This window comes from Mangifera indica, chromosome 15 (assembly GCF_011075055.1).
Source record: "Mangifera indica cultivar Alphonso chromosome 15, CATAS_Mindica_2.1, whole genome shotgun sequence".
Taxonomy (NCBI): Eukaryota; Viridiplantae; Streptophyta; class Magnoliopsida; order Sapindales; family Anacardiaceae; genus Mangifera; species Mangifera indica.
Window position 1 is genome coordinate 12,722,139 of NC_058151.1, and position 27,860 is coordinate 12,749,998.

At 32.5% G+C, this 27,860-nt stretch overlaps 1 protein-coding gene, 1 non-coding gene and 2 pseudogenes across 4 annotated transcripts; 1 reads left to right on the top strand and 3 right to left on the bottom strand.

The window, feature by feature from the left end:
* Positions 1–5,069: 5,069 nt before the first annotated feature.
* TRNAT-CGU lies at positions 5,070–5,141 on the top strand. Its single transcript has one exon. It is a non-coding gene; the product is annotated as a tRNA-Thr (tRNA).
* Positions 5,142–7,081: 1,940 nt separating this feature from the next.
* On the bottom strand, positions 7,082–9,506 carry LOC123197365 (transcription factor TCP13-like). Of its 3 annotated transcripts, none has more exons than XM_044611626.1 (2): positions 7,971–9,506; positions 7,082–7,184 (listed from the first exon to the last, which is right to left on the bottom strand). In XM_044611626.1, exon 1 carries the CDS (start codon positions 9,121–9,123, stop codon positions 8,074–8,076), a length of 1,050 nt encoding a protein of 349 aa, XP_044467561.1. In that variant the 5' UTR covers positions 9,124–9,506; the 3' UTR covers positions 7,082–7,184; positions 7,971–8,073. The 3 variants fall into 3 exon arrangements, with proteins under 3 accessions (XP_044467561.1, XP_044467560.1, XP_044467559.1); XM_044611625.1 differs by lacking the exon at positions 7,082–7,184 and adding an exon at positions 7,335–7,568; XM_044611624.1 differs by lacking the exon at positions 7,082–7,184 and adding an exon at positions 7,578–7,755 and having other exon boundaries at positions 7,971–9,505.
* A 5,897-nt stretch (positions 9,507–15,403) lies between these two features.
* On the bottom strand, positions 15,404–18,454 carry LOC123197708 (annotated as a pseudogene).
* A 5,031-nt stretch (positions 18,455–23,485) lies between these two features.
* On the bottom strand, positions 23,486–25,849 carry LOC123198318 (annotated as a pseudogene).
* Between the last annotated feature and the right edge of the window lie 2,011 nt (positions 25,850–27,860).

A 27,860-nucleotide genomic window follows, 5' to 3' on the forward strand; every position in this document is an offset into this window, starting at 1 on the left:
AAAGATAAGAAAAATTTCTTTTCTTTAAGAATTGTGTGCGTTGTTGCACTATCCACCAAACATATGTTTCCAACATCAGCTTTTGAAGTCAACGCTTCAATTTTGGAGTCCATTTCCTTTCACTTAAAAATTACGTTAGTTATAACGTACACAAAATATTGAAAGGAAGAGAACATGACAATAAAATACAAAATAATATGCATGACTCCAAAATAAATATATATGATGGATTTAATTATAAAATTTTGGGCATTTCATACTCATAATAACTACTTCTGGTAGTTGCGTTCACTTCAGGGAACGATATATAACGAGAAAATATTAATTCAGAATTTTCTTTTCCGATATTGCTACTACAGGAGCATAAAATAAAATATGAAAAATATTTTATCTTCCACATTCAAGAAAAGATTCTGAATATTACAGAGTTATACTAAATATAGAGTCATTGGGAGTATTATTAAATTTGATGTTCAAATCTATCTTTCAAATTTATCCACAAATTTAATGGATTTATCATTATATCCATATTTCGGCTTGCAATCTTTCAGGGATATGACGCCGAAAAATAATAGCCTTATATTTATTCTTCTGGGACATTTTATTTAGTTAGTTTTCCAGGCTCATAAATTCTAGTGGAGACTCATGCAAAAAGCCCATTTAATATTATCCATCCAATTTTAGGAACTTCAGGTTCAATTATTGTCATATTTACAAAACTTCTGGTTTTGTAAACAATATATATGAGTTAATCTTTGAAACTTCAGGTTCAACTATTATTTCATATTTACAAAACAACTGATTTTGTAGGAGAAATATTGGGATTAATTTTGGAAGCTTTAGGTCTATATATTATCCCATATATACAAAACTTCTAGTTTTGTAATTAGTTTTCAGAATATTATAATACGTATTCTGATTATGTTTTGGACTTCAAGTCCATATTTTTCACACTTTATGCAAACTTCAGGTTGCAAAGGTGATATTATTATTCTAAAAAAAAGATTTTGATGATACTTGGGACTTCTGGCCTATATATATGTATTCTTTTGATTTTATAAACTTCAAGTTGTAAATTGTAAAATTCGAGACTTCGGGCCTATACATATGATTTTTTCACGATTTTACAAACTTCAGGTTGTAAATCAGATATAAATAAAAATAAAGATTCAAATAAATAAATATGCAAATAAATAAATATTCAAATAAATGGAATACAATAAAAATAAATATTTAAATAATATCAGGACTTCTGGCCTAGATTCTTGGTTTTGTAAGCTTTAGGTTACAAATAATATTTATGACTTCAGGTCACATATTTATAATTTCGTAAGCTTCGAGTTACGAATGATATTCAGGATTTCAGATCTAGATTCATGATATTCAAGACTGCAGGTCCATATTCATAATTTTGTAAACTTCAAGTTACAAATAGGATTCAGAACTTTGGATCCAGATTTATAATAGTCCAGACTTCAGGTCTAGATTCATAATATTGTAAACTTCAGGTTACAAATAATATTTAGGACTTCGGGTCTAAATTTATGATATTCTAGACTTCAGGTCTAGATTCAAGAGTTTCAAAACTTCGGATCTAGATTTATAATTTTGTAAACTTCGGGTTACAAATATTGTATAATTATAAATAAAAATTAAGTAGAAATATAACAAAAATTAAAAGTCAACTGGGACATCACAATTGAGATATCCGTATTTATAATATTTAAGTAGCATAACGATATAATATAAAAATATAATATACCTGAGCTGATCGTATTGATAATGTGTTATAAAATAATAGAATAAATGACAAAGTGATTGAATTGTAAGGGTGAGAATTATGATTTATTAAACCAAACGCACGACAAACGAAAGAAAGAAGCAAGAAGAAGTGAATATATTTCATGAGAGGAGGGGGGATTTATAGGAAATTTGCCGCCCCTTCAGCCAATAAAATGGCTTTCTTCCATGCTAAGATTCTAAGGCATTTCTTTTGGCTAAAGTAAAAAATAGGGAAATTAAAATAATTGGTAGTCATTACATTGTACCTATGTCCTGGAAAATATGCTCGTGCCCATCGATCAAAACCCACTTCATACAAGTATGCAGTTGCCTCAGGGTGCAAACGGGACAGTGACTTCATGACCTGTTGGAATTCAAATTCAGTGTACGCCTTGGCTGCTTTCCAATACATCCATGCGACTTTAGCATTCTTTTTGTACTTGGACCGCATGTTACAATGGAGATGGTGACAACAATAACCGTGATGCACACCAGGGAAAACTTCAGCCAATGCAGAAAATATGCTGACATGTCGATCTGAAATGATGGCCAACTGAGGTACCTCACCAATACAATCCCGCAACTTCGTTAAAAACCAGCACCATGTGTCATGATCTTCCCGGGGACCAATCCCAAAAGCAAGCAGATATATTTGATTATTCCCATCTAATGCGACAACAATAAATAGTTGACCCAGATATCGACCCTTTAAGAAAGCAGCATCAATACAAATAATCGATCGAATATGATGTTGAAATGCACGGATACTACAACCGAACGCCATGTAAAAGTATTTGAATCGATCCTCCTCATCCATTAGTATATGTGTCACCGTCCTCGGATTACAACGCTCCAAATTAAGGCAATACTCTGGCAGCAACATAAATGACTCTTCTGGTGTCCCCCTCAATGATTGAAGCGCCCAATTTCTCGCCCGCCATGCTTGTGCGTATGATATATCAATTTTATATCGGTCGACGATATCAGCAATGATCTCCTTCGGTCGATAAATACGATCAACTAAAATGAATTTGGTCCTCAAAATCTGCCCCAAAGCTCGAGCACCTGCTTGCCTATGATGAGGTAATATCTGATTTCTGCAACATGTGTGATAGCTATCCAAACGACGTAATTCAAAGCTATCAGTTTCTCCCACCCTAACTGCCCGTGCACGCCATTTACATTCTTTGTTACGACATTCAAGAACCCATCTAAGCGTGTCTGATTTTTTCACTCTAAATTGATATCCCCTACGAAACGCGTCTTGAGTTATCGCATCAATCATATGTTGTTTACTAGGAAATAATGTACCAACTTTTGGAGAATCAGTATCCGTCGATGCTTTAGAGTTTCTAGATGTAGATGGTTGATCAGGAAAAGGTGGTAACCAATGAAATGCATCAGTAAGAACATTCCCACCAGCAAGATTTATTTCTGGAAAATAACTCGTACCTCCAATATCGTTATTACCATAGGTCTTCTCTTCAATCTCTGGTTCTTCGATTGGAATATGATGTTCAACCTTTCCATTAAATTCACTCCAGTCTGGAAAAGTTGCTTCGCCCCCATTAAGGAATTCTTCTGCGTGATACAATGCATCAACGTTAACTTCATTTATATGTGCAAAATCTTCCTCTAAGAATTCTTGTTTCAGATTGATCTGGATATTTTGCATCTCTTCTACACCTATAGTTTGATTTTCTGGATAACTGCTCGACTCACCACCTTGAAAATCTTCATTCGCTTGTTGAGTCTCGTAACTATCATCAGTAAATGTAGTTATAACAAATACTGGAACACATTCTTTGAAGAGGTTAGATAGACCGTTAAGAACCTCAACATCCTCATCATTCGAAATTTCTATCGGAGCACCGTCGTCGAGATGTCTCGGTTTCATACTCAACTGAATGTTAAATATCCGTCGATCTATATTACACTTGTCGCTCACTATTTCGATTAATTCTTCGAATGATGTGTGTTCTGGGATTTCAATCAATTTCCTATTACCTCCAACATATTTTATAACATTATCACCCTTTTCTATCCAATTTCCCTCATATCTAATTGAAGCATCTCCAGCCGTTTAGATTAATCCTACAATAAAATATATAATCAACATAAATAATACGACTGAAAATAATATTTACAGATGTCTATTACATAATTATACCTATTCTGTAATTCTATTATATATTGTGATTACTTAAATATATCATGTTTTGGCATTATCCTTTAAAAAATAATAATTTAATTTAAAAGGGTAGTTTTGGTATTTAAGAGGATATTTGGGGCATTTTTGTTTAAATACTTTAATATAAGGGTATTTTCGCTTAACTCCTAAAATTTGGAGCTAAATTGTATATTGCCTAAATCAAATATATAATCAACATAAATAATACGACTGAAAATAGTATTTATAGATATCTATTACACAATTATATCTATTTCATACTTCAATTTGACAAAATAATATTATTAAACATACCCTACTAATTTTTATTATTTTACTTATTACACACAACTACAATTTATTATATAAAATATCACATATAATTACATTATTAATAAAATAATAACGATTGAAGTAATATCATGTTATCCTATACTACTATAATATTTAAAGCATAACCTATCTAATTTTTATTATTTTACATATTACATATAACTATAATTTATTATATAAAATATCACATATAATTGCATTATTAATAAAATAATAACGATTAAAGTAATGACATGGATAAATACCTCGTAATGACGAACTTTTCTCTTCACCCCCGAAATCTTGAACACGAACTTATTTTCTCTCTTTAGAAATCTCTCTCAGATATGTTAAAAATGAAGGAAGATATGTGGTTTATATAGAAATAGAGGAAGGGTAGTTTTGGTATTATTTTGGGGCATTTTTGTTTAAATACTTTGATTTAAGGGTATTTATGCTTTAACCCCAAAATTTATGATAAATTTTTTATTACCCTTAAATAAAATAGTAATTTAAATTAGAAGGGTAGTTTTGGTATTTAAGGGGATATTTGGGACATTTTCGTTTAAATACTTCAATTTAAGGGTATTTATACTTTAACCCCAAAATTTGGGGTAAATTTGTTTATTACCCCACAAAAAAGGGCATTTATTTTAATTTCCCTAAAAAATATAGGGTGGAAAAATCCACCATGCATAATAAACTTAATATTTGTTTCTTGGGAATTAAATGCCTAGAGTTTTTCCTTTTTTTTTGCGTAAGTACCATACTAGTTTAGTTTAATTATGTTAACGCTGGGTCAGCTGCCTCCGTAGCATAGTGGTAGTGCGTTCGCTTCGTAAGCGAAAGGTCGCGAGTTCGATCCTCGCCGGGGGCTCTTACGGCCTTTCTCTCAACCCCCACTATACATGTGAGAAGTTAGGGCTGGGCCGCCATTTCTGAATTCAAAGTCCGAGGCTTTGTTTTTTGACCCACCGCCCTTTATAATTTCTTACCTGTTCTTACTAAGACTTTTACATGAGATGTTTTATCTTTTTATTGAATAAAAAATGATAATGTTATGTGTATATAATTTGAGTATATAAATAATATAATATTGTATAATAAAATATTATTTTATTTTTAATTAAAAAATATTTAATTATATAAAAATATATCATCTGTGTGCTTAAATTCAGATGTGGGTTGCCACTTCTGAATTCAAAGTCCAAAGTTTTGTTTTCTAACCTAAGAATTTCTTATCTATTCTTACTAAGACTTTTCTACATTAGATGCTTTATCTTTTCATCGAATAAAAAAACAAAAATGTTATATATATATAATTTAGGTATATAGATAATATATTATTATACGATCGAGTATTACTTTATTTTTAATTCAGAATCATTTAATTACGTGAGAATATATCATCTATGTACTTAAATTATGTATCAAAAATATGTACACATAATTTTATTGTATAAAAAAACTATATTTAGTTATTAATAAATCATACACTAAGAAAAATAATTAGTTATACCCAATCATATGTATGTATTTATTTATTTCTTGTTTTGAGAAGCATTAATTATTTAATGTCAAACAATGCTTTGTGTACACACTTTTATTATACAATTTGAGTATACAGATGATATATCATTATGTGGTTGAGTGTTACTTTATGTTTAATTCAAAATAATCTAATAACATAATGACACATTATTTGTATATATAAATTATATACCAATAGTGTGAATGCACAGTTCAATTGTTTAATGTCTTACTACTATTAGCATGGATATTACAACAAGATTGACTTAATTATAGGTTTATATTTGGAGTTTCCATGAGAGGGAAACACAACACATAGAATCTCTGGACCAGAAATTTATTGAAGCTTCAAATTGTGCAAGACAGACCAGCTGCTGCTATGATTATATGTGTATAATTATAACACTGTGTTCCATATCGTTCTTATCTGATTATATATTTGATGCCTTTTTATTCTCAATGAATAGTTGTACGAGGAACTAGCCATCAGTTTGTAAGCATATTTATGCATATAAAATAGGATTTGAGGCATTTTTGACCATTAGGGGTGGATTCAAGCTGAGTTGAATCCGAATAAAGGTTAATATGAGCTCATTTGAATTAACATGAGTTTGCTAGAAAAACTACCAGAAAGTGTAAAGGATAAGAAAAAGAAGTCACTAGAGACGGAGATAAAGAAGAAAAATAAATGTCATCAAAGAAATCAATGAAGAGGAAATTGAAGAAGAAGAAAAGTCAGTGAAAAACTCAAATTTGACTTATTGAAGTCAAACATTGAGCCGAATTGGCTCGAATCCACCCCCACACATAGCAATTCAACATCAACTACAATGCATGCACATATGCAATTAGAAGAATAATTATGAACATTCGTCACAACTTATTACAATCCTTGAAATCATATTACTTAATAAATATAGTGACAAATGTTCAATATTTATCACAATAACCTATTTTATTTTGACAAAATATATTTTGTCAAAATTTTTTTAATCACAATAATCAAATTTCTTGTAGGGTTAAGCATGGAGTTTCTAAGTTTTAAAAACATAGGATACACTTACGTAATACAATTAATTATATATGTCTAATTTTTAGTATTTAATTTGATACTTAGATGATATATCATCTTATGATCGAGTAATTTTAAATTAAAAAATATAGTAATATTTAATCATACGATGATATTAAATACTTATTGTGTATTCAAAATTGAGTAAATATGACATTGTTTTAAGTAATATGAATGCAGTTTTTAGGGAATAGATGGTGATTGAGGCTTTATGATGTTGCAAGTCTAGGTTAAGCAATTAAGATTTACCCAGAACATGTCAGATTTTCACCTCCAGCGCAAGGTATACATACTCTTGCATGCCTACCTATTACAAGACTAGTTCATGAAAAAAGGGAAAAAAACAAAAAAAAGGCTTCAGAATTAATCTGTTCATCTCTACTTTCATGTTCCAAACTAATTGTTTGCATGAAACTGATCAAACTTATTCAAGAGAATCATCAATCATGCTTTAAGCTAAAAACTATGGGGCCTCAGATGAAAAGCATGTGGGAATATAAAGAACAAGACTTCCAAGTCTACATCTCTAATTTGCTTCTTTATCTTCTCTTATGTAGTTTTTCATTTCACTATGCATGCAAGGACCACAAGTTTGCAGTCTTCTCAATTTATGCTCTAACCCTAGTATATCTTGATCCCTTATCTTGTTGGTACCAGTGTAAAAGTTGACAGTGCATGCCTGTATATTCTTCATTGCATTCCCTAAGAAGCTCAAAGAATTAATCTACTAAATTACAGTTATCAGAATATGTTCTTTCTGAAAGGAAAATAAACATTTTTTCTCCTTCTTCTTCGGGGTTCTGAAACTATAACTCTTAAGGGTTCTTGGGAGAGTTAAATGGAGAAGTGGAACATACTAGCTATCTCACATGAGCTTGAATATATGCACCTAAAAACATAAAGCAAACTAATAATAATGATCATGGCATATACATGAACAAACACACTTCTACAAACATTGTAAAGGTGGACAAATCCTTAACCTCATCTTTCTTTCAGATGCTCCATATATATAATATGAGACTGTCTGCATATAAATATTTATGATTTGTTCTGCAAAGTGGAATAAGTTAACTAAGAATAAACTGATTTGAAGAACAGTACCTGTGCCTTTCTTCTGAATCACATATTTTGAACCATGCTTGTTTCTTTAAAAGAGGGAGATTTATTGCCTTTTCCATCAATTCCTGTAATGCTTTCATGTTTCTTATTTAGAAGGAAACTCTTGGTCCTTTTCTGACTGGCTACCGCTGTTGCTGTGAGAAGGAAGAAGCATAGGAGTCATACTAAAATGGAAGGGTCTCATGGACTGGCTTATGGATTGTAAAGGTGGGGAAAGAGAATTTGAAGAGAGGTTGTGTGAACTACTGGAGCTCAACATTTGAAACTGGTTGATTTGTCGCGGATCAATCTGAACAGAAGCTGTAACATGTGAAGGGAAGAGTTGTTGCGGTGTTACCAAAATCTGAGAGCCGGATGATAGAGACAATGTGGATGGCAATGGCACAGCATTGAAGTTATGAAGCTCTTCTGTTTGGGATGTAAATCCGTGATGACTTCCTAATTGATGAGACAAAGGAAAATTTGAATATGAACCATAAGGCACAACAGTATTCAACAAGCCTGATAAGGAAGAATTGTGGGGTCTAGGTAAGAAGTTGATTGAAGAAACTTCTGCTGCTTGCCCTTCATTAGCACCTTGCTTCTCCTTTTGAGTTCCCTTTGTCCAATTTTCTTTCCCATTTATTGCTGCTTCCCGTGCAGTTTCTTTTGATTTAGCCCTCCAAAGAGCGTTAGAACCCCAGATTGTATTTGATCTGGGCAATCCTTCGTCTCCATCTTCCCGATTGACACTGCTATTGATCCTAAACCCTTCTTGCTGATAGGTTAGACCCAAATTCCCTGGTTGCACTGGGAGGGGCGGCAGTTCATCAATTTCATGCTTCGCCTGGTTGAGCAACCAATCAACAACTTTGCTTGGTTGATTAAGTCCAAGTCTATCTTGAAGATCATACAACTGAATAGCAGTGGGCACAGAAAGCCTCACTCGCCTATCTCTCAATCCTCTTATGGTACAAACTTTGCTATGCCTGTCTTTACCTCCAAAAGCTCGCGAAACACGCACAATTCTTGGATCCTTCAACCTTAACCATGGAGATGAAGTAGTACTAGATGAAGCCTTAATCATCTTGCCATCTCTTGCATTTCCTTCCGGTTTTGTGGAAGAATCTGCTTGATCTTTGGAACTTGAAATCATTTTATGTCTCTCATTATTGATGCATATGTTGCTGAACTAGCAGTTATAACATATACATCTCTACCTATGTTTTCGTACCGATTTTGCTTCAAGAGTTTCTCCCTGAAGTATCCTTTGATTCATGAAAAGAAGACAAACCAAAAAAAAAAAAAGAAGCAAACAATAGAACTAGCTCCTCTTTAGAATTTGGTATACATGTAATTCAAGTTTGAATTTTGATTTTAATTGCAGCTAGCGAATAAACTTATTAATGAAAGTTGAAGCACATGAGAAAGGAAGATGCCGCAATTCAACCGACCATGCTCCACACAGAAGAATTGAACAAAAAGCAAAGGCTCAAATGCTGCCACGAGTACCGTTTCACCATCGAGCAATAAATGTCGTAAATGAAATCTTATCATCTTCTTCATAACGCATATTGTTCAATCATTGTTTCAATGAAACCATTAGGCTAATCTTTCTTTGTTAAGGTCCCAACATGTGTGCTTAATTGGAGGTTTATACATGTTTTAGAAACTTAATTATCTCTCTTTATGCGCTAAACTCTGTAATTTATACGGGGGACCATGAATGCTGCCATTTTGTAAAGTGGCATGGCATGCTTTATCGACAACTACAAAAGGGTTTGCAGCTGAAACTTTCACATGGGGTTGATGAATGCACGCCTAGTACAAAGATATTTTCATGTGATCAATATACAAAAGCATTCGTTAAACAATATATGATTGTGTATTCAAATGATATGTCATTATATGATTGAATAATTTTAAATCAAAATAAAATAACACATAATCACATGAAAATATATTATTCAAATATCTAATTAGATATTCAAAATTATATATATATAATATTTCTTTTTGTTAAACGTGTAACACATACAAAATGCCACAAATTAAGACTAATGAGACAACGTGAAGAATTTGACTTAAAAGAGTTTGGAATAAAACATCCTGCCAAACACATTAAATAATGGAAGAGGCGTAACTATCTAGATATCAATTGTGATATGATATAGAAGGGTGTCTAAATACAAACCATATACAGGAGAAGCTAAACTGATCCATCAGCAGCTAAATGATCTTCACATGGAGGAGAAGATTTGAAAGGCAGTACAATAAAGAAATTATCAATTTGGGATAAGTTCCCTTCATGCGGTTGAAAAATTGTGGCCTAGACTCCAAGAGCACTGTCATGTTGACGTGTCTTTGATAGCAACAGAAAACACTGAGAAGTTGCCTTATAGTTGAGGGACCAAAACACGTAATTTTCTTTAAAACATCCACCCAGTTTTACTATTAAAAGAGGACCACACAGCTTTTCCTTCAGAGAGATATGCATGGAGCAAGTTGTAGTGTTGAAGGTAAAGGATGACAACTGCAATGGAATATTTATTGGTTCTTTTGTAACATTTGGAAAGTGAATAGAGACGTATGAGAGTTTAATTCTTCATATAATATATATTTTTTTGAAAGGGTCTAGAAAATCCAACATGGATTTCACTTCGTTCAATCATAGGGATCTTACTCATGTGGATCCCAGTTTCAAAACCCTACAAAGCTTACCTCTGAAATTTGGTTTTATGACATAGCTATCTTATTAAATAAGCACAAAATCCAACCACTAATGGTAGGATAACAAGTAGAATGAAGCTAAATAGTTGATCTTAAGTCTATGATGGTGGAAATTAATTGATTTCAGCCAAATTGAGTAAAATTTGAAAATGAGTTCTTTGTTTTATTTTAATTTAGAATTTATAAACTTTTTCTTTTAACAAAGAAACTTTACTTTAGTCATATCTTTACTTTAGAAATGAATCGATAACATCAAATAGATAAACTATACTAGATAAATCAAGAATTTGATTTTAGGTAGATTTTAAACGTATTTTCTCATACTTGCACATCCTTCTTTTTTACTATTCAAACTTTCAGATCGAGACAGAATTTATGAGCTTTACTTTGCCAGATCAAAACAATGTAATATTCCTTACCCTTGAAACCAACAAAAGTAAATGGTATTCTCATCGATCCATTTTGTATAATTAAATAGAATTTCTATATTGAAAATTAGCTCGCCCGATCTCATGTAGTAACAAGAGCACAAAGAAAGATTTTATTTTTGGATGTTTTGGGGTACCAAAATCCAAGCTATCAGAAAATGATATATGCCTAAAATATAATATAGAAAATACAACATACAGCCAACTGATGAGAGGACACAGGACACATATAACAAAATAGAAAATGATTTTTCAAAGACTGGTTAATATTCGAAAGGATAATTGGGCTATCTGCAGAAGAAAAAATATTATTTCTCTCCGTATTTTTTTTTCTCAGAGAATTTCTTGCTTTTTCTCTGCAGAAGCATACAAAGTCATCATATTAATTTCTTGAAATCATTTTCATCTTGAGAAAAGGTAAATTAACACTAGAAAGCCTAACTGTAGTTAGCAGTGTACGTAGCACAAGTTGTTTCTGAAAGGAAGAGGGATTATTAATCATAAAAGTATACTGGAAGCTGGCCTTCTTGTGTTTTAACTTTTAACTGATGCTTCTTCAAAAGCTTCTTAGTCCCTACTTATGTCACAGAGAGAGAGAGAGAGAGAGAGAGAAGCACCGTCCTGGTTGTTTTGCTGGGGGAAAGAGATGGGGGAGAAGCTTTTAGGGTTTTGCAGACTCTCTTTTTCTTCTTTCTAAAGTCTAAATTAACAAATAGTAGCAGTGATGGTGGGCATCTCAAGAGTGAGCAGTAGAAAAGTTTCACACACCATTCAGATTGCTGATCCAAAGCAAGGACTCCATTATTGCCAACTAAATGGTCCCCAGATTCCAGACACAAGTCTTCTTCATTCATCTAAAGTTATGAAATGTGTTTTATCATCGATATTGAAACAAAAGCATTCAAATGTTGATTATAATAAGGAAATTAAAACAAAAAAAGCATTAAAATGTTTTGCATATCTCTGTAAGAGATCGGTCCAACCCTTCGAACTGAATCATCTAATCTAGTTTCAGCCTGAAATTCACGACTCCATTGCCCATGACAGACTTGTGCAGTTCAAGATAATATTGACCAAAGGGTGAGACTTGTGCAGTTCAAGATAATATTGACCAAAGGGTGAGACTTGTGCCATATCAACAGAGCTTGAAGCCACAGTCCTATTAATTGCTCTTACTTTCAAGGTCTTGATATGCTGAAAACAGAAGGAAAATTGATTACTAAGAACTAATAAATGGAGTGGAATGTTCCCAATTCTTCATCGAATTAAATATATTTATATTCAAATTGACATAGGCTTACTATCACTGGTCTTCCCCATGATTGGATCGAGAAAAAAATGAATTTACAAAAGCTTCTAACAAATTTCAAAATGAAGGAGTTTCAAAATTAAGTTTAACTTAAATAATGTAAAAGTTATATAATTTGGTTCATAATACTCCGAGCTATAGTAATCCAGGCCGATCTTTACAAATTTACTGCATGCCTAAAGAGAAAACACTGTTTCTTACTACAAATGCTATATTGTGGAACCAATTTTCACTGTTTCAATTTGAAACCTTTGCTTGAGTTATCTTCTCTCTGAGTCTCCCGAGGTATTGGAAGAGTTCACAGATAAGAAATTATTTAAAAGTTCATAGCAGAGAAAGCTACTCAATATTCGTGAAGGAAGATGCAAAGGAAAAGACAGAGAGTACAACAAAACTAGCTGTATTTATGTTTACTGGTTGATGTATATATGAGTATGGTTTGATTCTTTCATGGCAGAGAGGATATGCAGCTTTCCTATCTCTTCCATCTTTCCATTATTCACTGTAAAACATTAATTAATTGGTTTAATTAGCTCTGATCCTGACTTGCTAGATTTTTTACCATTTCATGTTTCTAGGGTTCTTTCTATCCTTTTTCAAAGGCTAATAAAAGACACAACAGCAATAACAGAAGCAATATCAATCCCTAGAAGTAAAGAGAAATCAATAAAATTAATATTAAAAATAAAGCTGTGCCTCTCATAACGTATCAGACAAAAAGAAATTAAAGATCATAACTCTATCATTATAATAAGTAAAGGAAAATCAACATGAGAAATGGGTTTCCTCTCTTCTACTCATCAATCATCACCAGCATAGAAGAGAGCTCCTTCTTCTGTCTCCCTCTGCCATAAATTAGAGATAATGACGATGACAATGACTATAATAAGTATGATAGCGATGGTAAGCTGCAAAATTTTAGCCTGTTCATTGATACTACATGCAATTAGAGATAATAATTTTGATCTGAATTAGGATCTCCAATCTTTTTCGACTCTAACGGAGAGAGGATTCCTTAAAAGAAATAGAGACGGGGACAAAAAATATCCCCACAATTAGGGATAAGCCAGAGATAATGATACATGTGTACCCTCCCCACTCTCATTCCCGTCCCTATCCTCATCCATTTATACTAATATATTTATTTAAAATACTAACATATCTTTATAATTTTAGATTATTTATGTTTTTAAATTTATTTATATTTTTGTTGTGTATGTTAATATATAATATTTGTGATATTTGAAATAGTGGATTGATTTTAATTTTAGTCAATTTTATTATTTAATATATTTATGTTGTGTTTAGAGGATACGAAGAGAAGATTTTTCTTCGTGAAGACGGAGATAAGGACAGAGAAAAGATAAGGAGAGAATTTTTCTTTGCAAGAAGCGAACGAGGAATATTTGTCATTCCCATAACGGAGATGAGGATTGATATCCCTTGCGGGAGCAGAGATGAGGACTGAGATCCCTTCCTTGCCCTTCCCCGTTGCCTTTCCTATATGCAATTAATTTTGTCAAGAATTACCACAAAAAAATTTGTTTCAGGAATCCCAATATTAGAGACTGTTCTAACTTCTAACCTTCTTCATGCAATAAACTGAGAACTTCAAAATAATTAAGAGCCATATGCATGGAAACTAGATATAAAATATTATATATATGATTAAAGCAACCCATCGTTCTTCTCTTTCCTTTTGGGAAAAAATTAAAGCATGCCATGATTTCTCGTATATATAATTGCACAGAGAATAAAGTAAATCACATGCATTTTCTTGCTACTTTTCTGTAAGATCAAGTCGTTCTCTGAGCTGAGAATACAGTAAACTAACACAGGAAGGGGCAGACATAAGAAAGTGCATTTGCACGCTTTAGTGCCTAAACTGTGCGGAATTTGGAAAAGTTGTTGAGTTTTTTCAATGGGTTGAATTTATTTATCAATGTAACTCACTGCTCGATTAATTTCATATGCCTTTTATTTTTACTGTTCCAATTCATCCTGGATTGTTAATTGCGCACTGTACTTTATCAAGTGATCAACAATTATTGATTGCCAAGTTCAATTGGCAGGTCTATAAACAAAAAAGGAAAATAAAATGTGATGTTATATAAGCTATTGAAATAATTTACATTGTTCTTGCTTAGGAGAATATTGAATCCCCAATGTCACCAGCTTTGGGATATGCCCTCTGACCTTCGCATAATCTTTTATTTATAAGATTAGAAGTAATATCACTATTTTATATGTTACATTTAAATTTAATTTCAAATTTAAATTATTTTTCATTTCATATAGAAGTGAGATAATAACAGGATAAGTTATTGATTGCCTATAAACACAGAATAAGAGAGTATTGCAATCCGTTATGTTGCTGCCTTTAGGGGGGGAACTTTTACCTGCAGGCCAGGTTGATTTAAGTGTAAGAGATATGTTTGATTGTTGTCTTTGTAGCTTGTCCTTTCAGAGTGGCTTATTGCCATTTGGATGTGGTTACACGAGTATTGCTAAAAGAAACTTTTATTGTATGAGAAATGTTATATATATGTATTTTTGATATATAATTTAGACATACATATGATGTGTTATTATGTGATTGAGTGTTATCATATCTTTAATTTAAAATTATTTAACTATATGATAACACATCATTTGTGTATTTAACTAACGTATTAAAAATATGTATATATAACTTTAATTTTATAGTGTATTGAGTCAATTTGAATCTGATTCTATGTATAACAATGTTTATGCCCATCTATTTTATAAATATTCAGATGGTCTCACTATTAATTCATTCTTAAAAGTAAGGTGGGCTTAGGTGGTAGTTAAGTCTTATGCTCAGGGAGGCGTTAGTAGGAGATCATGCAAGTTGGTTCTTGAGTTAGTATGTACGTTAAATTTTATAGATTTTACATATGTGACTCTTGAAGCCATGCTTGACCAAGCATACTAAGAACTCAGGTAAATAATTCACATGGCCCCTGTGGAAGCAAAGGTACTGGAAGAAAATGATACGATGTTCATAGTGCCTCGCAATGCAAAAGATTACTACAATTGGAAAAAAAAAACAAAATAAGGACTTCTAATATATGATAAAAGAGAAATACACGATGAAACTAAAACCCTGATTGTAATGGTAGAAGTCGGCAATGTGTTTTACTTTCCTTCAAAAAGATCCATTATGATCAGCTGTGTCTTGTGGCAAGTTCCTATGCCTTGATCCATTCAATGAAATTGTTGAAACACTTGTTCGATTGACCTCCTTCTTTAACAGTTTCTATGGCAGTTTCCTTGAGTGCCAAAGCTCTTGCTTTAAATTTTCCATCACCAGTTACTTGATCTATCTTACTTTTAATTTCTTCTCGTGTTATGATACCACTTTCGTCTCTTTTAAACCTCAATCCCACCTTCCAAATATCACAAACGTAGCTCTCATTAATGAACTGGTCACAAAAGTATGGCCAGCACAAGAAAGGAAGCCCATTGCTTACTCCTTCCATGGTGGAATTCCAACCACAATGGCTCATGAAACAGGCAAGGGAAGGTTGACTTAGAACCTTCTGTTGAGGTGCCCAACCAACCATTTTTCCACGATTGGCTACCCTTTTTGTAAAGCCTTCTGGGTAGGTTTCATTTGCATCGTCAGTAATGTCTGGCCTCACAACCCATAAGAATGGCTTGTTTGCAAGTTCAAGCCCCAACGCTAGCTCTTGGAATTGGATCTTGTCTAAAACGGTGAAGCTGCCAAATGCAACATAAATGACTGAGTTAGGCTGCTGCTGATCAAGCCATTTCAGGCAAGCTAAGTCTTCTTTCCAGAAGTATCCTGTTGAATTCCCTTGTCTGTTGCTTGCCAAAAGAGGTCCAATTGGAAGCATATTTGGAACCAAGTTGAATGCTACAGGTTCAAAATCATAGGTTGAGTTGCCGATTACGGTATCTGCTACTTTCATAGCTTCTGTGTTCTTGCATATGTAGTCAAAATTTGTCTTTTGGGCTAGGTCGCCTCTAACATTGTACCGAATAAAATTTGTGCTGTCGATTTCAGGTATATCGTGTGCCATTTGAATCATTTGTTCCTTGATTGGTGTTCCTAGAAACAATTTGTACACAATAATTAAAGACATGGATCACAAATGAAACAAACACTTGAGTTAGGGGTGCATGTTAGGATTTCTTAATTTTAGGGATTAGAATCCTACTTTAATTTACCGTAATTATAGCATGAGTATTATATTTTCTATTGTTATTTACCAAGTAATACAAATCCTAGTTGACAAAGTATTAGAAACTACATATGTGCAATACCTTTTGACTATTTTTCTCAAGCAATAGAACATAATTCTAAACCTTGGGCCAATTTGGAGGTAATCTCCTCGAAGTGATCGCACCTCTATCTTGCTTCTTAGGGGTTTTATTATTTGGTATCAGAACCACCATCACATCTTTTAGTTGTAATTGTGTGACGCATGTGGTGACATTGATATTACAGTGTTTGCCTAGGCGAGCAAGGAACTAGTACAGAACTAGCTTGCATGAGTGCCAGAGCTCTAAAGTATGGTGTTATATTAGAATTTCAAGTGTAAGGTGTGAGACTTGGATCTTATATTAAAAAGTATGAACTTTTGATATAAGGTTTATATAGTTTTGGCCTTTGGGCACTTCAATCCTAATAACTAGCTTTTGAGGTATATAAATCTTGTGAGAATTACATCTAAAAAACTATCAAGATTAGAGAGTTTAAAACTATATAAACCCTATATTGGAAACTCATACTTTAAGGTGAGATCCAGTACTTATACTTTTTAATATGAAATCCAAATCTCATATTATGCACTTGAGATCTTAACAGTTGGTTTGAATCGATCTCACTCCAAGTAAATACTAGCTTGAGTTTGGTTTAAAACTAACATGGTTAGCTCTAGATGATTTCAACTCAGATGATCAACAATGAGTTTGTCGAATAAACTTTTGGAAAGTTATTCCAAAAGAAGAAGATCGGTCATTGGAGAAGAAAAAGATGGGCCGTCGGAGATAAATAAGAAGAATAATCATTGAAGAATATAAAAAGTCATCAAACAAGATAAATCTATCAACAGTTTTTGATGACTTCATCTAGTCGAGCTAGATTGACTCAATTTTGAGCTGAGGCTACCCTTGCTCAAACTCAGATTATGCAATTTAAATATGAACCAGCTCAAATTATACCTAACCCTTAATTTAGCAGTATAAGGAAACATTTCATCATACGCTTGACTCAACAAACAGTAATACTAATTATAATGATATAAAAGAATAGAACAATACTATACATACTTATTTTGAGTATATATATGAGTATACACTTATTTATATTATCATGTGATTGAAAGTTGCTTTATTTTTAATTCAAAATTATTCAATCATATGAACATACATATAAAATGTATACTTATTTATATATTCAAAGTAGGTGCGTATAACTTTATTAAAAAGAAGAATCTTGCTGAGGGAGAGACAAAAGAGTCCAAATGAGTGAGAGTGTGTTACCATCAGTGTCCATGATTCCATCCTCAATCAACTTCGGAATACTGTAAAAAGAGGCAAGAGTAGCGGCTGATGCAGGCCAAAAGGCAGCCCACTTAATTTTCATCTTCTCCGCAACTTCGAGAGCAAATCCAATAAACCCATCAGCAATCACACAAACAAGCTTTTCTTCTTCTATTCTGTTTATATCTTCTATGAGCTCTTCCAGCTTACCAGACATCACCTTAGGCATCACTATGCATAACTTCCCTAAATCATTTCTATCATCACCAGGTTCCATTCCACAGGAACCGACACCAGATGGATTCCATTCCCTAAAAATTTTCCTGTAAAGCGTTGATGACCCGGTTGTGAGTCTGTTCTGTGTTGACAAATGTAACTCTGAAGCCACGGTTAACTAAGCATAGTGAAAGCTCCAGCAAAGGAATTACATGGCCTTGTGCTGGACAAGGAATTGCCAGAATATGTGGAGGACTCATTTTAGTTTTCTGTTTTGTATGTTCCTGTGAACAAACTTTGTCTTTTTTTATAGGCCAAAGGACTTTTTCCTACCCAAAATATCCTATAATATTAAGATTTCACATTCTAACTATGAAAATCTCAAATACCCACCTATAGGAGATTAAGTCTGTTAGTTTCAAAAGTAAAATCGTTATTTTATCTATAATATTAAAAATAAATTAAAATTTAATCTTTCCACCCCCTCCCCCCCAACCAAGATTCTAAAAACTAAAAGTTTGCCCTTTAGATCAAGTTTTAAAAGATGACATTTCTCCTTAGGATTTAGTTTTCAATCCCCGGCGTTAAATTTGATGTCATCTCCCCAACAAAGCTCCCCCTACTTATCACCATGCTTTGAAGGTTTCTCTCCCCTCCTCTGGAATGTTAATTGATGCAAATCTGGTCTAGAAAGACAAAGAACTTCATCTTCCCAGATGAAGACGAGGTCTTCATCTTCGTTTGGAAAGATAAAGAGCTTTGTCTCTTTCTAGACCAGAGTTGTGTCGGTTGATATTTTAGATGAGAGGAGAGAGATCGTCGGAGCATGGTGATGCGTCAAGGAAGCTTTGTCACCGGTGATGACGCCTATTGGATGCCGAGGATTGAAAACTAAACCCTAGGGTGGGGAAATGCTATTTTTTAAAACTTGACATATGGGAGAAATGATTAGTTTTTAGGGTTTAGAGGGGAAAAAGAGATGAAAGATGTGATGGAGGTTAAAGTTTTGTTAATTTTAACTAGTTATAAATGGATAAATGAGATTTTTAAAATTATGGGATAAAAACTTGTCATTAAAGGATATTTTGGGTGGAAAATAGTCCTTTGGCCTTTTTTATAATGATAGGTGAGGTGTTCCAATGACTTTTTTGTTTTTGTTTAAAGTAATGTATATATAGATAACAAACAATAGAATGTACAAGTGAGGTTTGGGGAACAAGCTAAACTCACCATATGTAACGGCAAGATAGCAGCAGCAAGCAAGAACTAACACTTTGGTCCCTGGTTCAAGTCCAAGAAGATTAATACACCGAAGGTTTAGATGAAATGACAAATTACAATTTCCCAGGACTCAATTTTCCACGGCCTCCAGTTCAGTATTTGCTTGTCTCTTGGACTTCATAAACTAAACTAAACACTATTATTAGAGATAGAGATGCCGATTTGCGGGGCATGCAGTCACCTGGAACATCTCCATCAATCTGGAGGTGATTCCTAATCCCTATAGTTTAATATGATCGTCAATTAAATCTCCTTACATTTTATATATAAAATTATCTTTATTGTGACAATCCAAGCAGAAACCAACAAGAAATAACAACTAAATACTGTTAAAGAGGGATTAAAAGGGAGAAGTCTCCAATGATGTTCAGCTACTATAAACTTTCAAGGGTAGATTATAAATTTATAATATCTTGTGTTGATATTGACACGAAGGTTTGAATCTTGGTTCACAATTAATGCTTCTTGTCACGATTAATGCTTCTAGTTAAGAGTCACAATTAATTCTGCCGGCATGAAGAGGATGTGTGAAGAGAATTCTGTTTGTCTTCGATCCGATATTTCAATATGTGGCTACAGACTGTTTTGCATTATGATTAGGTTTAGATATTTTTTCTAAATAAAAAATCTTGAATCGCCATGCAGAGTGATATCCCTCTGCAAATTTTATATCGGTAAAATAAAATAGAGATATTGACTTTATCTATGTTTTTTATATTGATTATAAATGTTAAAGATTAAAATAATTAAATAATATATGAGTTTTTTAAGTTGTTAAACTATATTTTTAATTATAAAATTAAAAAAAAAAATTATAATAACCTGTATGTTTAAACTGAATAATATCCTGATAATAGTAATATTATATAGATATACTTTTGAGTATATAAATGATGTTTGAATATATGATGATGTGTCATCATATAATTGAGTGATATTTTATTTTTATTTAAAAATAATCTAATTAGATAATGATATATTATCACATTAAATGTGTAACATATAACATTGATTGTTGAATAAAATATAATATATTAGTAATTACAGATCAAATATATAATCTATTTTCAAATTCACAAAATGTAGAAGACAACAAAAACTAAATACTTAATTGTATATTCAAAATAGGCCAAAACACTTATTTCCAGCCAAAGTTTATTCTTTCCCAGTTTTCACCTTTTATTTTGCAAAATCTCGTACATCCAACCATGAGCGGTTAAATTTGTCAGTTTTAAAGATAAAATCATTATTTAACTAATAATAAAAAACTAAAATTTTATATTATTTTCTCCCCTAAACCCTAAAATGATATTATTTTATGTAAAATGACATTATCTTGTATTTTATAAAACGACGTTATTTTATTATTTATCAAAGAAAAAATTAAAAATATGATAATGTAAAATGCAAATGTTTAATAAGTGTTTAATCTAACAAGTATATAAAATACGCGTTTTATATGTTTTAAGTTTAAAAACACGACTTAACGTGTTTAAAATGGTAAAATATAGGAAATGTATATAATACATGTATAATACACAAATTTACTAATCAGGGCAATGACTAATAGCGTTACGGGTCAAAATGTTAATGAGTTTTGAATTGGTTGAATTTATGTAGATTGAGGCATTTGGGGATTTGTAAATATTTTCACGACAACATGACATTTTCTTAAACATTTGTATCATAAGACACTAAAGTAATAGCTAGAGATGAGGTGTGACCTTTCACCATTGTTTTGAAACTTGGATTGGCTGATTTGGTCGGGACTCGGTGTCATGCCAATCCTGGTAGAGTTTTAGTAGTAAAGTCATTTAATTGTTTTAAACTAGGTGAACCATGTCGCGGTTCATCTACGAGTCCAATCCCCGATCCAATGGATCAATATGGCATTTGAAAACCTTTTTAGAATTGTTGGGACATGTTTGAATTAAATAATTACATAGATAAAAGTTTGCTCCATCTTTTATTTAAAAAATTCATCAGTCCGATAACTAAATCAACTAATCAAATTAAGTTTCACTTAAACTACTTTTAGGTTTGGTCAATACCTAATCTGTGTTTCAAAAGATTGTCTTTAACCTTAGTTAATAAATTCAAGTTTTATTAGTGTGTTATACACGTTTGTCATATTTTATTATTTTAAACAGATTTGATAAAACATATAAAACACATATTTATATGTTTGCTTTATTAAACTTGTATTAAATGTCCATAATATACGTTGTCATATTTTTTAATTTTTCCTTCGAAAAAAGATAAAACAACATTGTTTTATAAGATATAAAATGATGTCGTTTTACATAAAGTATATAAAATTCAACCCAAATAGTGACAAGTTGCGATCATTTTCTTTCAAAATGGAAAATCCCTTACAATCTCTTTTTTTTTCTCACAATCAACTCATCATTTTACCATTCAATTTATTGATACTTGAAAATAATAGTTCACATCACTACCCAATCAAGGTAAGAAACTTCTTACCTTATCAAAGTTATATCATAATAGTTTGGCATGGTAGATTGTAGTAAAGAAAATTTGAACTTATTAGATTGATAGTGTTATAATAAATCTTTTTTTTAATCTCTATTATTTGATACTAAAGCCCAATCTTAATTCATATATGGAAAATTATAGGCCTAAATAATCAAAGTTTTATAGCATAATCACTAAGACTTGAACTTCTTTTCAGTTAGAGCAAATGATGTTGGACAAAAAAAAGATTTTAGAGATATAATGTAATTTCTTTAGAAAATTTTTATTTAGTGTTTATGTTTTTTTCATTAAATTATATTTACTTATGAAGTGTGTTTTACTTATTTAAATTTTTGAGCATGATATCTACATGATTTAAATTTGACTTGGCTGTAAATGGTAAATGGGAGACATAAATCATATATTATTGTTAAATCTCTTCTATGTAAAGTAAGAAAATTAACTATTATGATTTATTAATTAACTATGTTATGTGTTTGAGAGACTATAATTGAATATTAACTATGTATTATGTTTATGAGTATTTAGACTATAATTTGAATATCTAGTGATCACAATTGATAAGACAACGTGAAGAATTTGACTTAAAAGAGTTTGGAATGAAACATTCTGCCAAACACATTAAATAATGGAAGGATGTGATATGATATAGAACGATGTCTAAATACAAACCATATAAAGGAGAAGCTAAACTGATCCATCAGCAGCTAAATGATCTTCCCATGGAGGAGAAGATTTGAAAGGCAGTACAATAAAGAAATTATCAATTTGGGATAAGTTCCCTTCATGCGGTTGAAAAATTGTGGCCTAGACTCCAAGAGCACTGTCATGTTGATGTGTGTTTGATAGCAACAGAAAACACTGAGAAGTTGTTAAAGATATATCTTTATCATTTGTTAAATATATAAATTAAAAAATACAATAACATATAATACAACATTTAATAGGGTGTTAATACAAGAAACATATAATATATGTATTTTATACGTTTTAGATTTTAAATTAGTAATATACAATAAACGTGTATAATACACTAATAAAAAGGGAATTTACTAATTAGGGTTATGAGTTTAAGTGGTAAGACTGTACCCGGTATATATATGAGCTGATTGCCCATGACGGCAGTACTGAAAACAACTCAATTTATTTAATTTTAATATTATTTTTCCACTTAAATGGTTAATTATTTATTTAAGAATGATTTATACCAGCTTCTGCATGGTAAATCGATCAGTTATGATCACAGAAAATAATTCGTTTAGGCTGCCTAAATTACAATCTAAACTGTAACTTCTTTTTCATCTCTTCAACTTGCAAAATCCAGATTTTAGTTTGGAGGCTTAAATTCTCAAGAATCTGGTGGGGTGGTGGTTGGCTGGCTAGATGGCTGAGGGCTGGTGGCTGTGAAGTGCGTTTGGTCCTTCAGGTAGACTGTTAATGGGATTGAAATATAGACAAAGTAATGATATACATTAAATCATATAGATTCTACAAATGTGACTCTTGTAGCCATGCTTGACCAAGCATACTAAGAACTCAAGTAAATAAATCACATGGCCCTGTGGAGGCAATGGTACAGCAAGAAAATGAGGAGGGCTTATTTTTTTCTGTTCAGTTTGTTGCAGTGATGCAGCCAGCTCTAGCTGTAGTTATTATAGTTTTATTTTCCTTAAAAATGATTCATTATGATCACTTTTCTTGTGGCAAGTTCCTATGCCTTGATCCATTCAATGAAATTGTTGAAACACTTGTTCGATTGACCTCCTTCTTTAACAGTTTCTATGGCAGTTTCCTTGAGTGCCAAAGCTCTTGCTTTAAATTTTTCATCACCAACCACTTGATAAATCTTACTTTTAATTTCTTCTCGTGTTATGATACCATTTTCATCTCTTTTAAACCTCAATCCCACCTTCCAAATATCACAAATGTAGCTCTCATTAATGAACTGGTCAGCAAAGTATGGCCAGCACAAGAAAGGAAACCCATTGCTTAAACCTTCCATGGTGGAATTCCAACCACAATGGCTAAAGAAGCAGGCAATGGAAGGGTGACTCAGAACCTTCTGTTGCGGTGCCCAACCCACCATTTTCCCTTGGTTAGCTACCCTTTCTTGAAACCCTTCTGGGAAGGCTTCATTGGCGTCATCAGTAATGTCTGGCCTCACAACCCATAAGAACGGCTTGTTTGCGAGTTCAAGCCCCATCGCCAGCTCTTGGAATTGGATCTTGTCTAAAACTGTGAAGCTGCCAAATGCAACATAAATGACTGAGCTAGGCTGCTGTTGATCAAGCCAATTCAAGCAAGCCAAGTCTTCTTGCCAGAAGTATCCTGTTGAATTCCCTTGTCGGCTACTCGCCAAAAGAGGTCCTATTGGAAGCATATTTGGAACCAAGCTTAATGCTTCAGGTTCAAAATCAAGGTTGAATTGCCGATAAGGGTATCTGCTACTTTCACAGCTTCTGTGTTCTTGCATATGAAGTCAAAAAGTGTTTTCTGGGCTAAGCCGCCCCCGACATTGTACCAAATAAAGTTTGTGCTGTCGATTTCAGGTATATTGTGTGCAAGTTGAATCATTTGTTTCTTGACTGGTGTTCCTAGAAACAATCAAACATATCAGTTAGGGATGTGGATGTTATGATTTCTTAATTTTAGAGATTTGAATCCTAATTAGATTTATTCAAGTGATCAAATCTCTTCCTTCTTAGTTCTCTTTTCAATTTTCCCAATTTTTGCCCAAAGGCTAGCAAAGGAGTTATTGGACAATCATCTCACTACACCTCAAAAGTTATTGAGATTAGAAAACTCAAAACTATATAAACTCTACATTAGATATACATACTTTTCAAGGTAGGATATATAACACATACTTCTCAATGTGGGTTCAAATACTACATAATGCACTTAGGATGCAAACAATAGATTTGAATTGATTCTAGTCCAAACAAGGACTAGCTTAAGCTTTATTTAAATCTAAAATGGTCAGCTCTAGATGAGTTTGACTTGTTTGATCAGTGATGAGTTTGTCGAATAAACTTTTGGAAAGTTGTGGGAGAAGAAGAAGGGTCATCTATGATTAAAAAAGAAAAAAAAATCATTAAAGAATATCAAGAGTTGCTTAACAAGATAAATCGCTTAACATTTTTTTGATAATTCGATCAGGTTGAACTAGCTTGACTTAATCTTGAGCTGGAGCTGTCCCTGCTTAGACCCATATCATCCAGTTAGAACTAAACCGGCTTAGATTGCACCCAACCGTTATTTGGACGGTAAGAGAAAACATTTCATCACAGGCTTAGGCTCAACAAACACTAACATATAGTAATAGTAATAGTAATGATACGAAAGAATAATCTTTTCTGAAAGAGATAGACAAAATAATCCAAACGAGTGAGAGTGTGTTACCATCAGTGTCCATGATTCCATCCTCAATCAACTTCGGAATACTGTAAAAGGAGGCAAGAGTAGCGACTGATGCGGGCCAAAAGGCAGCCTTCTTAATTTTCATCTTCTCCGCAACTTCGAGAGCAAATCCAGTACTCCCATCAGCAATCACGCAAACAAGTTTTTCTTCTTCTATTCTGTTTATATCTTCTATGTGCTCTTCCAGCTTACCAGGCATCACCTGAGGCATTACTGCACATAACTTCCCTAAATCATTTCTATCATCATCAGGTTCCATTCCATCAGGAACCGACACCAGATGGATTCCATCCCCCAAAGAATTTTCCTGTAAAGCGTTGATGACCCGGTTGTGAGTATGATCTGTGTTGACGAATGTGACTCTGAAGCCATGATTAACTAAGCATAGGGAAAGCTCCAGCAAGGGAATTACATGGCCTTGTGCCGGAAAAGGAATCGCCAGAATATGTAGAGGACTCATTTTAGTTTTCTGTTTTGTATGTTCCTGTGAACAAACTTTGTCTTTTTTTATAGGCCAAAGGACTTATGCCTACCCAAAATATCTCTAATATTAAGATTTCACCTTTTAACTATGAAAATCTCAAACACCCACTTATGAGAGGTTAAGTATATTAGTTTCAAAGGTAAAATCGTTATATTATCTATAATATTAAAAATAAATTAAAATTTAATCCCCCGCCCCCCCCCCCCCCCCAACCAAGATTCTAAAAATTAAAAGTTTACCCTCTAAGCCAAATTTTAAAAAAATGATATTTTCCCTTAGAATTTAGTTTTCAATCCCCCGCATCAAATTTGATGCCATCTCCCGCAACAAAGCTTCCTCGACTTATCACCATGCTTCAACGGTCTCTCTCTCCTCTTTTGGAACGTCAATCGATGCAAATCTAGTCTAGAAAGATAAAGAGTTTCATCTTCGTCTGGAAAAATAAAGAGCTTTGTCTCTTTCTAGACTATATTTGTGTCGGTTGACATTCCAAAGGAGGGGAGAGAGATCGTCGGAGCATGGTGATACGTCAGCGAAGCTTTGTCACTGGTGATGGCGCCGATTGGATGCTGAGGATTGAAAACTAAACCCTAGAGTGGGAGAATGCTATTTTTTAAAACTTGATATATGGGGGAAATGATTAGTTTTTAGAGTTTAGAAGGGGAAAAGAGATAAAAGATGTGATGGAGGTTAAGATTTTGTTAATTTTAACTATTTATAAATGGATAAATAAAAATTTTAAAATTATGGGATAAAAACTTGTGATTAAAAGATATTTTGGGTGGAACATGGTCCTTTGGCCTTTTTTATAATGATAGGTGAGGTGTTCCCATGGCTTTTTTGTTTTTTTTTTAAAGTAATGTATATATTAGATAACAAACAATAATGTACAAGTGAGGTTTCGGGGAACAAGCTAAACTCACCCTATGTAACGACAGAATAGCAGTAGCAAGCAAGAACTAAACACTTTGGGCCCGGGTTCAAGTCCAAGAAGATTAATAGACCGAAGGTTTAGATGAAATGACAAATTACAATTTCCCAGGACTCATTTTTCCATGGCCTCCAGTTCAGTATTTGCTTGTCTCTTGGACTTCATAAACTTAACTAAACAGTATTATTAGAGATAGAGATGCCGATTTGCAGGGCATGCAGTCGCCTGGAACATCTCCATCAATCTGGAGGTGATTCCTAATCCCTATAGTTTAATATGATCGTCAATTAAATCTTCTCACATTTTATATATAAAATTATCTTTATTGTGACAATCCAGGCAGAAACCAAGAAGAAATGACAATTAAATACTGTTAAAGAGGGATTAAAAGAGAGAAGTCTCCAATGATGTTCAGGTACTGTAAACTTTCAAGGGTAGATTATAAATTTATAATATCCTGTGTTGACATTGACACGAAGATTTGAATCTTGGTTCACAATTAATGCTTCTTGTCACAATTGGTGTGAAGAGGATGTGTGAAGAGAATTATGTTTGTCTTCGATCCGATATTTCAATATGTGGCTACAGACTATTTTGCATTAATGATTAGGTTTAGATATTTTTTCTGAAGAAAAAATCTTGAATCGCCATGCGGAGTGACATTCCTCTGCAAATTTTATATCGGTAAAATAAGATTGAGATATTGACTTTATATGTGTATTTTATATTGATTATAAATGTTAAAGATTAAAATAATTAAATAATATATAAGAGTTTTTTAAGTTGTTAAAGTATGTTTTTAATTGTAAAATTTAAAAAAAAATTATAATAAATTATATATTTAAAGTGAATAATATTCTGACAATAACAATATTATATGGGTATATTTTTGAATATATAAATAGTATTTGAATATATGAATAATGTGTCATCATATGATTAAGTGATATTTTATTTTTATTTAAGAATGATCTAATTAGATAGTGACATATTATCACATTAAATGTGTAACATATAACATTGACTCTTGAATAAAATATAATATATTAGTAATTACAGATCAAAT